The 13,023-nt window shown below is 33.1% G+C and overlaps 2 protein-coding genes across 2 annotated transcripts in view; both read left to right on the top strand.

Moving 5' to 3' along the window:
* LOC141462196 (gamma-aminobutyric acid receptor subunit alpha-6) overlaps positions 1-13,023 on the top strand; it is a 61,973-nt gene that overhangs the window by 1,881 nt on the left and 47,069 nt on the right. The window lies entirely within an intron of this gene.
* On the top strand, positions 4,678-5,961 carry LOC141462171 (uncharacterized). The gene has a single exon (XM_074143805.1). The coding sequence runs from the start codon at positions 4,678-4,680 to the stop codon at positions 5,959-5,961; it is 1,284 nt and encodes a 427-aa protein (XP_073999906.1).

The following is a 13,023-nucleotide window of genomic DNA, read 5'->3' as shown; positions in this document are numbered from 1 at the left end:
GAAGCTTGATTAAATGTTAACCAAAAGAGAAAAGAAACAAGCCTCTAGTAGTATTCTTTGTAGGAAAACATCCATTGTGAGTAATTTAAGATTAGCGGCTGGTAAGCAGTGAGTGTGGTATTGTTTTCGGGCAGGAACAATTAGGCGATGATGGAAGTGCCATGGTATTGTGCTAATTAGAAGCATCACTCAACTCTTGGAATAACTTAGAAATTGTGTTTAATGTCTGGTAAGTTTGACCAGTAGCATAGCGCTCAAACTTCTTACGTTTTGACACCATAGGATCGGGCAGCAAAGTCCCTGTTGAAAAATCACATGGAGAGAAAATGTCAGTTTTTGAGGTCCCAAAATTCTTTCTACGATGAGGAATTACCTTTAAGAATCTTTGTAAATGTATTACTTTTATTTGAAAGTTTATTTAATTTAATATAATGTGGCGACATTTTCTGGACTGTTTTCTAGGAACTCTTTGTTAAAATATCGCTTAAAATTTTATTCTAGGGAAAGCTCGGGCGGGGAAAATTTCCTAATCTAGTTTTCATTTCCTAAGATTTTATTGGAAAACGCTCCTAAAGGGTTCACCTAACCTTGCAGTACTGACAAACACCACTCAGCACTCGGCTCCGAACTCCTTTACAATTTCCGAAAATCGCTTTCCAGTTTGTTTTTCCGACGTCGGCTGCAACAATTTGCATTAAATCTCTCTTACTCTCAGGATCATATTTCTAACTTCATTAAGTATCTTCAAGGTGAGCTGCTGGTGTTTTCAAATGATTTCAAGCGTAATGGGAGCGTGATGCCAACTGCTCCCCTTTACTGACAAAAGATGCTGGATCGATAATGATTGGGAAATACCAATTCTTTAGAAGAAACCTTTTATTTTATACTATTATAATTGCAATAAGCGAGTTTTATTTTTCTCCCGTTTGGATCAAAATCAACTAAATATTTAGTCAATTTACAGTCTGAAGGAGAGACAAATATTTAAACTATCAGTAAGTGTCGGGTTACCACATTTTCAGATTAACACCAGACATTTCCTTGATCTACTATTGACATTAGTCAAGGCGAATCTAGTGGGAGGATTTTCAAAGGATTCCATTTGACCTTAACTGCGCAGTTATGTTGGTGAAGTTACCCATTTATAGTCGAATAATCCATAATTTTTGTAAACTCTTTTCGTATTAGCTGCAACTATTTTATTCTATTGAAATATTTTTCCCAAGTGCTCTTAAAGGCAGAAGTGGAGCGAGACGTGCTTTGTTCCCGGTGTGCGCCACCCTGCCAGGCTCTTCAACAGTACTGTCCTACATATTCTCCATTTATTTACTTCATATTAAGCATTGATGATGGCTACAAAATCACGTTGATTTAAACTAAGCGCATTCTCTTTGAATATAACATATGTAATACATATCAGTTGTTAATACTTGTCATTTCCGGACTTTTACCTATCCTAATTATCGCACAGGGTTAGTAACTGGTACGGAATTAGCACTTGGATGATGGAACAATCAACTTGTTCTCGCGGATCTTCTAAAAACGTTTTTTGAAAAATTGATAACAAAATCTCATAATAGAAAAAGAGGTAGCGCTTAACTTTTTTTTGCCTTTATAAATTTGGCCTCTCGGCCAATATTCTTCTAGAAGTCAGGAAGTACCTGGTGCCTCAAAAAAATTTGCTTATATTTGAATGGAATAGTAAATATCAATTTTAATGGTGGATTCTAAAGATAAGATTTGGATTCTGAAGATGAGTATCGGAACTAATCTTCTTCCTTCATTCAAAGAACAACTAAGTAGTGTAGCTAAATAGCTCAGCCCATTTAATTAAAGTTGCTTGAATTGAGAGCCTAATTATGGTAAAAGCGGCTCTCTTATACATCCAAAATCAACAAATATTAATTTCTTTGAATACCATTCATGTTGTTCCCTCTTTCTGCCTTTTCAACCAGCGCCCTCTTTATGTAGAATAATTACTTTATAATACACTGAAACCAAATACACTCATATCTTGGCTTTCAACAGAAAGAAAAATAATGCTGTGATAAGTAGTGTAACTTGATCCCGACAAACTAAGTTTCTTAAACATCTCGTGTGTATTCTTAAATTCAAATTAAGTAATCGAATTTTCAGATATTTTAATAACGTTTATACGATTACTTACTTTTTAATAGTGTATTATTAAAATAAACTAATTTTTTGTTGTAAATTAATGGTTTGACAAAGGTAATATTTTGAAAGAACTCCCCTTTCCGATGTGACATTAAAATTTTACAAAATTCTGATGTGAATAACTTTTAGATTATGAAACCGTCTTTTAAAATGTTTATCCCAAACATTATTATTTCGTTATAAGGTAAAGTGACCACACGTCCCGATTTTGGCGGGACAGTCCCGCTTTTTAGTGGACTGTCCCGCGTCCCGCCGATTTTTAAAAATGTCCCGCTTTTTAGCAAATATCTGCATTTCTTATTTTAAATGTACTGTAAAAATGTATTACCCATTATTTATTAAGTATTATGGTGAATATAAAGGAATAAAAAATACATTAAAAAAAGCACATAAAATGCATGCAGAGTAAACTAAATTAGGCAATGTAGCGAGTAAGATTTACTCGGTGGTGTTCGATCATTGTCGTTACGTCTCGTACATTGGGATCGTCTAATTGGGTGACATTAAAAAAGGAGATTTTATGGGAATATGTGGAAAAATCTTTTGAATATATTAGTAACCATTTTGCGAAAATGATCTTTTTGATGAGGTGTCGTTGGCAAAAAGATATGTTACAGATGAAAAAATTAAATGTTGATTGTCTGCAAATGTGGAAAGAGACAAAAAATGGACGGAGTTATTCCTTGATTTTAAACAGAATAATATTGCTTATGAAAATATTTTGAAAATTGTAGAATTCGCACTCTCCCTTCCAGGAACAAATGCAGCAACAGAACTTGTTTTTTCTAGTATCAATAAAATATGGACAACTGAAAAAACGCAGATGAACATTAAAACTTTAAAATCTATATCTTATGTAAAATCTCCTTAACAAAAACTTACAGTTTTAAAAGTTAAGTATAAGGGTTGATTAAACGCCAAAAGGTACACAAATCAGCTAGTACCCAACATTTCATTCATGCTTAGTTCATATAATTTAAGTAATTTTGCTGCATTAACTTTTCCTTCACATTTTTTAGAATTTATTAGATGTCACAGACCCTTATGCTGGCCATATTTATCTACAAAATATTTGTTCAAGTAGCACTGTAGATTGACTTTAATATCTATTAATCTACAATAATCAAAATATTAATTACAGGTTAAAAAGAAAACATTATAAAAAAATTATGAGGCTAAAAAATTCAAAAACTTTTTTAAAAAAATGCTTACATCAACATACATCAATGATTTTGTTTATTTTATTTATTTATTTTATTTTATTTATTTTTTTAAATCGTCTGTTTAAGTTCATTCTTCGATTAAAGTAATTGTTATGTTATGTAGTAGCCAAACGTTTATAATAATAGGTAATAATTATCTGGCTTTATCGCAAATAATATAGTTTTCATCAATTACATTCTCAATCTAGGTGTTCTTCCCACAATGTTGTATACATGTAATATAAAATAAATGAGATATGCATACGTTTAGGACATCTAATTATTCCAGTATTTTACTATAAGTAAAATTAGGGGGTCTAAATTAAATTACAATTGAGAAATGAATCATTATTGTTGAATAATCTACTTGTTATTAACTGTGTGTTATTTGCGCTCACGAATATTTCGGTAAAACGAATTCAACACTGAAATATTCTTTTAAATCCGTGATTTAAATTTAAACAGTAGCCGACTCTAACTTTGTCTTTTTCTACTTTTGCATATATATGTGACATCTCAGAATAAAAAGCAAATTAAAGCTAAATCCGAAGAATAATTCGGAATAGAGTTAAAATAAAGTACCTATTTAAAAACGGATATAATATACATTTTATCATAATTATAACAAAATAATATTATGAATGAACTGGCCAGCATAAGGGTCTGTGACATCTAATAAATTCTAAAAAATGTGAAGGAAAAGTTAATGCAGCAAAATTACTTAAATTATATGAACTAAGCATGAATGAAATGTTGGGAACTAGCTGATTTGTGTACCTTTTGGCGTTTAATCAACCCTTATACTTAACTTTTAAAACTGTAAGTTTTTGTTAAGGAGATTTTTGTACCTTTTGGATAGATGTTCATTTTTTTGCAAAGTTACATATCTGCTTTACAGATTTGTTTAAAATTTGGAATAAGCAATTCTATCATTATAACCTGAAAAGGTTACAAATGGAGAATTCCTGGTGGCTACTAACTTAGACTTGCGTAATGCATATAATAATGTGAGCATACCAATATTAATACAAAAACTGATAGCTATGGAGGCACCGCCGAGGATAACCAAGCAAATTCTTAGTCTGCTCTACGATAGGACAATATATGTCTGATGTAATGGTGTCCTTTATGGCCAAGGGCGTCAAACTCTATATTAAGCCCTATATTATTTACACTGTACACCGCAAATTTGGCAGACACAATTAATTCACAAGTGGGAATATCACAGTTCGCTGATGATATACTCATTTACAGCCAAGCGAAAAGCCTGAATGAAGCCACGTCCATACTATATGCAGCAATGGATAAATTCAATAAATGGTGCACAGACCTCGGCTTAACAGTATCAGAAAGCAAAAGTAGCGTAACTATCTTCACTCGCCGAAGGAGATTTACCACCAACACCACCATGGCACTTGGCCCTTATAACCTACAGGTTTTGCCTTCGATGAGGACGCTGGGCGTTTGGTTAGATTCGAAGCTTACCTGGAAGGATCACATCAATTATGTCACTAAAAAATGCGAGCAATGCTTGAACATATTGCGAATGATCAACCATTTGCACTATGGAGCTGACACCAAAACCTCTCTAACCGTATATAAACATCTTGTCCTCTCTCGAATTGATTATAGAAGCTTCCTTTACGGCGATGCCGCTCCTACCCACTTAAACAGGGTGGATAAAATCCAATATAAAGCATTGAGGTCCGCCCTTGGGGCTCTCACCTCGACTCCCATTAACGCCTTGCTAGTGGAGGCTAGAGAATTTCCCCTGAATATAAGGAGAAAAATACTCGCCTCGAGATTTATTACTAATAGATTATGTGTCAACAGTAAACCGGTAATTAGAAAAATCAGTAACTTTGCATGTACGGTGTTTACGCACAAATATTGGCTAAGAAAAAAGGATCCGATCTTGGTGGGAGTATTAACCGAATTATCTGGTCACTCCTTGTCCCTCCAGAGGAGGGAGGTTTTGCCGTTCTATACAGCGGAATTGAAACAATCCCTAGACGTTAACAAGAACATCCACACCAATTTTTATAACTATGATAAGTCTAAACCCAACTCGGTAAATAACGCATACTTTTTGGAAAAGCTTCAGAATAAATTTCCCAGTGCTTATGTACTCTATACGGATGGTTCTAAATCCGCGGACGGTGTGGGTTGCTCCGTATATGACGTGCAGCAGGATGCGAGCTACCAGTACCAGCTTGGCGAATTGGCTTCCATTTTCACTGCAGAACTCGTCGGCATTAACCAAAGCTTACAGATTGCACAGGCAACAAATAATGTAGAATCTGTAGGAATTTTGTCCGACAGTAAGAGCGCCCTGTTTAAACTAAAGCATCCAGGTCGGGATGCCCCTTCTTTCATTTTAGAAACAGTGAAACTTCTTCACAATTTATCCCTCACCAAGGCTACCCACCTAATATGGATAAAGGCCCACTCAGGGCTCAAAGGCAACGAAGTTGCTGATGCTGGGGCCAAAGAGGCAGTCACATCAACTAGCTGTCCAAAACTAAAAATATTATTACCCAGCGATGTAAAAAACAATTACAAAGTGAAATGTTATTCAACCTGACAAGGGGAATACAAAATTCAGGTTCAGAAAAAAGGAAAATTTTACGCGGCAATTGAACAATTCATCCCCAAAAAGCCATGGTTCTATGGCTTTAGCGAGGAGAGAAGGTTTTATGGCACAATAACCCGGTTGAGGCTAAACCACAATTACACCCCCCATCATCTGGCAAGAATAGGCGTCAACATCAACGGAACTTGTTCCTGCGATTCAGAATCGGATGCTGACGCCAATCATTTAATTCTGGCATGCCCACAACTCTCAAAAAACAGAGACGAATTATGGAAGGCAATTATAGCCTCAAACTGCACGCTCCCACCACACTTAAATTCCATCCTAATGACAAAAGACCCCATAGTATACATGGAACTATTCGAATGTATTAAATCAAATCAAATATCAATATAACTATTTATACCGATAATACCCTCTGGCTAATTAGCAAGAACTAAAAGCCATTTAAGAAGAAGAAGAAGAAAAAAAAAAAAACTGAAAAGGTGTTAAGTCGGAACTGTAACTACCACTGGAGAGATCTTTATAAAGAATGATTATAGTTGCCATCCTCAATAACAATTTTTTTGAGAAAGCGTTTTGAATAAAATAGGAAGGTATTTGTGCGTAACTAGCAAAATTAAACTGCGATTTCAGTACTTCTTTTTAAGAGGAGTAAGAAAAACAAACTGTGAATACAGTACTTCTCCCAAAAAGGCAAAGAGGCAAAGATTTTGAATCGAACGACAATTCATTGATGTAAATCGGTTCACCCATTGATAATTTTAACAGTTGCAAGACTTCCTCTTAGTAGGGGTAAGAGCATGATGGCACTTCACTGCCACGTAGAGGACCTTTAATCACTTCTTCGTGCTAAATTTTATCAAAATCGGACTAAGCGTTATGGAAATATTAATAATAGTTTTAGAAAGGGCTTTACTTGGGTGGGGCTAACTCCCCTCCTTATGAGGCGTAGCGTCGAGACTTTTAAAATGCAAATCTGTACAAAATTTCGATTCGAATGACACTTTATTCATGAAAATCAGTTCACGTGTCGATAATTTGAAACGATTGCTATACTTCCCCTTAACAAGTGTAAGATTAGATCGTCGCTCTAATGTTATGTAGGGGAGCCCTAACCCTATCATCCTACCAAATTTTATCAAAATCGGGCCAAGATTTACAGAGTAATTAGTAATAATAATTTTGGAGGGGGCCTTACATAAAGGGGGCTAGCTCCTCTCCCATTCGATGTACAGAGTCGAGACCCCCAAAAGGCACATCTACATAAAATTCCGAATCGAATGACACCTCATTCATGAAAATCGGTTCGCGCGTTTAGGCGCTACGCAGTTTACAAAAAAGGTAACAACAACAACAACAACAATAACAACAACAACAAGAACAAGAACAACAACAATTTTTGAAAATGCCGTTTTTGCTCATTTTCGGCAACTTTTTTCTCGAAACCTATTAGATATGAGTTGTTGCAAAAAAATTACAGTTATAAAGGAGGGTTTGCCCTACATTAAAACTGTCCGGTAGGACAGTTGTATAAGGGTTGACCATCAAAAACTGCACGAAAAAGTGTAACGTTGAAAAACACCCAACTTTGACAATTTTTTTCTATTTTTCTATAAAAGATAAAATTCCCAAATTTTCTTTATAATATAGGGCAAATCCTCCTTTATAACTGTAATTTTTTTGCAACCACCCAGATCTAATAGGTTTCGAGAAAAAAGTTGCCGAAAATGAGCAAAAACGGCTTTTTCAAAAAATGTTCTTGTTCTTGTTCTTCTTCTTCTTCTTCTTCTTGTTGTTGTTGTTGTTCTTGTTACCTTTTTTGCAAACAACGTAGCGCCTAAACGCGTGAACCGATTTTCATGAATGAGGTGTCATTCGATTCGGAATTTTATGTAGATGTGCCTTTTGGGGGTCTCGGCCCTGTACATCGAATGGGAGAGGAGTTAGCCCCCTTTATGTAAGGCCCCCTCCAAAATTATTATTACAAATTACTCTGTAAATCTTGGCCCGATTTTGATAAAATTTGGTAGGATGATAGGGTTAGGGCTCCCCTACCTAACATTAAAGCGACGATCTGCTCTTACACTTGTTAAGAGGAAGTATAGCAATCATTTCAAATTATCGAGGCGTGAACCGATTTTCATGAATGAAGTGTCATTCGAATCGAAATTTTGTACAGATTTGTACTTTAAAAGTCTCGACGCTGTGCCTTATAAGGAGGGGAGTTTGCCCCACCCAAGTAAAGCCCTTTCTAAATCTATTATTACCAATATTTCTATAACGCTTAGTCCGATTTTGATAAAATTTAGCACGAAGCAGTAATTAAAGCTCCTCTACGTGGCTGTGATGTGCCATCATGCTCTTACACCTACTAAGAGGAAGTACTGCAATCGTTAAAATTATCAATGGGTGAACCTATTTACATTATGAATGAATTGTCGTTCGATTCAAAATCTTTGCCTTTTAGGGAGAAGTACTGTAATCGCAGTTTATTTTTCTTGCTCCTCTTAAAAGGAAGTACTGAAATCGCAGTTTAATTTTGCTATTTACGTACAAATACCTTCCTATTTTATTCAAAACGCTTTCTCAAAAAAATGGTTATTGAGGATGGTTTGGGGACCGCAACTATAATCATTCTTTAAAAAGATCTCTCCAGTGGTAGTTACGGTTCCGATTTAACACCTTATCAGGTTATAATGATAGAATAGCTTATTCCAAATTTTAAAAAATCTGTAAAGCAGACGTAACTTTGCAAATAGACAAAAAGGAAAATCTATCCAAAAGGTACAAAAATCTCCTTAACAAAAACTTACAGTTTTAAAAGTTAAGTATAAGGGTTGATTAAACGCCAAAAGGTACACAAATCAGCAGTTCCCAACATTTCATTAATACTTCATTGATATAATTTAAGTAATTTTACTGCATTAACTTTTCCTTCACATTTTTTAGAATTTATTAGATGTCACAGACCCTTATGCTGGCCAGTTCATTCATAATATTTTTTTATTATAATTATGATAAAATGAGTGATGAATTATTCTGAGTAGTCACATATACATGCATGTTAAAGTAGAAAAAAACAAAGTTAGAGTCGGCCACTTTTTAAATTTCAATCACGGAGGATTCAAAACAATATTTCAGTCTTAAATTCGTCTTACCGAAATATTCGTGAGCACAAATAACATACATTTAATAACAAGTAGATTATTCAACAATATTTACTCATTTCTCAATTGTAATTTAATTTAGTCCCCCTAATTTTACTTATGGTAAAATACTGGAATAATTAGCTGTCCTAAAAATATGCATATCTTTATTTTCTTTATTTTATATTACATATATATAACATTGTGGGAAGAACACCTAGATTGAGAATGTAATTGAAGAAAACTATATTATTTGCGATAAAGCCAGATTATTTATTACTTATTATTACAAACGTTTGACTACAACATAAAATAACAATTACTTTAATCGAAGAATGAACTTAAACCAATGATTTTTATTTAAAAATAAAAATAAATGCATAAAATCATTGATGTAAAAAAAGTTTATGAATTTTTTAGCCTCTTATTTTTTTTATATTTTTTATAACGTTTTCTTTTTCACCTGTGATTAATAGTTTGATTATTATAGATAAATAGATATTACAGTCAATCTAAGTTAAATGGTGTGCTACTTGAGTAAATATTTTGTAGACGAAAATGGCCAGCATAAGGGTCTGTGACATCTAATAAATTCTAAAAAATGTGAAGGAAAAGTTAATGCAGTAAAATTACTTAAATTATATCAATGAAGTATTAATGAAATGTTGGGAACTGCTGATTTGTGTACCTTTTGGCGTTTAATCAACCCTTATACTTAACTTTTAAAACTGTAAGTTTTTGTTAAGGTTATAAAGAAAATTTGGGAATTTTATCTTTTATAGAAAAAGAGAAAAAAATTGTCAAAGTTGGGTGTTTTTCAACGTTACGCTTTTTCCTGCAGTTTTTGATGATCAACCCTTATACAACTGTCCTACCGGACAGTTTTAATATAATTTGACCAATTCATGTGAAATATTTCACGACATTTTAATAAATGATCCGAATCTATTGCAAAGCATTCACTCGGATCAAAAATATGACCGTGAAAGAAAATCATAATTTTTTTTAAATAAAAAATTTAATTTGATTAAAAATCATGATGTTCAAATTATTATTTTTTACAAATATTTTTATAGTTACCAATAATTAATAATAAATACATTTTTGTACAAGTATATGAATGTATACAATAAAATATACATAACTAAATTGTATTTCTCATTTCATCCCATTTGTCCCGCTTTGTCTCAACGAAAATGTGGTCACTTTATTATAAGGCATTATTTCCGTTTAGTTAAGGCCTGTGATCAACAATATAACGTGGTAGCGTGGTGGCTAAAAAATAAAAGGATGAACAGCTGATTAAAATTGTAATGAATTCGAATCTGTGCTTAAAACATAAATTTGTGTAAGTGTTTACATCAGTTTTACTTTCAGATATTTTTAGACTTGACTGAAAGAAATAGTCAGCCATTGCAGTAAAATAAGATATGAAGCCAGAATGAAAAGAATTATCTGTTGGCAATTTGAGTGGGGGGGGGAGCTGTCTGACACTCTGGCTGTCACTTCGCCAGCTCCATTCCTGCGGGAATGTGACAACGCAATGCCACTTCTTTTTTACAGCTTCTCTGTAGACCTTCATCCGATATTCTTACAACGCGACAGATTGAAACTAACTTCATTTCACAACATGCCAGCGTGCACCAATTTCTTCGCTTACGTAATCAATAGACGGCCCAAACTATTCTCTAGGCTTCTGTCACGTTTGCTAAGGTCTCAATTCACTCGTTATTCTAATGTATGTACCTCTTAAGACGCAATATCGAAATTACTGTTTTCAAATTAATATAACCTATTGAACATGTGATTAGATTGGCAATGTTTGATAATATCGTTGATTTTTGCATGCATGTTTATCCTATCCCTGACTTATATTTCTGCCCACCGGTGAGATATCCACCAGGCAGCAAGGCACAACTACATAAAATTTCGAAATGAATGATTTCATGAAAATCGGTAGATGTGGCGATAATTTGAAAGGATTGGAATACTTGCCTTTAGTGGATGTAAGAGCAGGAAGGCACTTTATTGGTACGTAGGGAAGCCCTAACTGCTTCTTTCTGCCAAACTGTATCAAAATCGGACTAAGATTTACAAATTTATTGTTAATAATATTTTTAGAGTAGGTTTCACTTATTTGGAGCTAACTCCTCCCCTATAGATATCTCCTTAACAAAAACTTACAGTTTAAAATGTTAAGTATAAGGGTTGATTGAACGCCAAAAGGTACACAAATCATCTAGTACCCAACATTTCATTAATTCTTCATTAATATTTAAGTAATTTTACTGCATTAATATTCATTAATATTTTTTAGAATTTATTAGATGTCACAGACCCTTATGCTGGCCATTTTCGTCTACAAAATATATGTTCAAGTAGCACTGTAGATTGACTTTAATATCTATTAATCTATAATAATCAAACTATTAATTACAGGTTAAAAAGAAAAACGTTATAAAAAATAAAAAAAAATTATGAGGCTAAAAAATTCAAAACCTTTTTTAAAAAATGCTTACACCAACATACATCAATGACTTTGTTTATTTTATTTAATTATTTTTATTTTTAAATAAAAATCGTCGGTTTAAGTTCATTCTTCGATTAATGTAATTGTTATTTTATGTAGTATTTAAACGTTTATAATTATAGGTAATAATTATCTGGCTTTATCGCAAATAATATAGTTTTCTTCAATTACACTCTCAATCTAGGTATTCATCCCACAATGTTGTATATATGTAATATAAAATAAATAAGATGCATATTTTTAGGACAGCTAATTATTCCAGTATTTTACTATAAGTAAAATTAGGGGGACTAAATTAAATTACAATTGAGAAATCAATAATTGTTGTTGAATAATCTACTTGTTATAACTGTGTGTTATTTGTGCTCACGAATATTTCGGTAAGACGAATTCAAGACAGTAGCCTACTCTAACTTTGTCTTTTTCTACTTTAACATGCATGTACATATATGTGATTTATCATAATTATAACAAAAAAATAATATAAATGAAGTGGCCAGCATAAGGTTCTGTGACATCTAATAAATTCTAAAAAATATTAATGAATATTAATGCAGTAAAATTACTTAAATATTAATGAAGAATTAATGAAATGTTGGGTACTAGATGATTTGTGTACCTTTTGGCGTTCAATCAACCCTTATACTTAACATTTTAAACTGTAAGTTTTTGTTAAGGAGATTTTTGTACCTTTTGGATAAATTTTCCTTTTTGTCTGTTTTGCAAAGTTAAATATCTGCTTTACAGATTTTTTTAAAATTTGGAATAAACAATTCTATCATTATAATCTGATAAGGTGTTAAGTCGGAACCGTAACTACCACTGGAGTGGTCTTTTTAAATAATGATTATAGTTGCGGTCCCACAAACCATCCTCAATAACAATTTAAAAAAAAAAAGAAAAAAAAAAAGCCTTTTGAATAACATAGGAAGGTATTTGTACGTAAATAGCAAAATTAAACTGCGATTTCAGTACTTCCTCTTAAGAGGAGTAAGAAAAATAAACTGCGATTACAGTACTTCTCCCTAAAAGGCAAAGATTTTGAATCGAACGACAATTCATTAATGTAAATAGGTTCACCCATTGATAATTTTAACGATTGCAGTACTTCCTCTTAGTAGGTGCAAGAGCTTGATGGCCCTTCACAGCCAAGTAGAGGAGCTTTAACCACTTATTCGAGCTGAATTTTATCAAAATCGGACTAAGCGTTATAGAAATATTGGTAATAATAGTTTTAGAAAGGGCCTTACTTGGATGGGGCAAACTCCCCTCCTAATGAGGCATAGCGTCGAGACTTTCAAAGTGCAAATCTGTACAAAATTTCGATTCGAATGACACTTCATTTATGAAAATCGGTTCACGTGTCGATAATTT

Source organism: Rhodnius prolixus, unplaced genomic scaffold (genome assembly GCF_049639745.1).
Source record: "Rhodnius prolixus isolate KJV_2025 unplaced genomic scaffold, Rpr scaffold_18, whole genome shotgun sequence".
NCBI lineage: Eukaryota > Metazoa > Arthropoda > Insecta > Hemiptera > Reduviidae > Rhodnius > Rhodnius prolixus.
This window is presented reverse-complemented; position numbering and strand designations above follow the sequence as displayed.

What these genes read in the sequence shown, in the direction of transcription:
- LOC141462171 (XM_074143805.1), top strand. Translation starts at nt 4,678, where the DNA reads ATGGATAAATTCAATAAATGGTGCACAGACCTCGGCTTAACAGTATCA.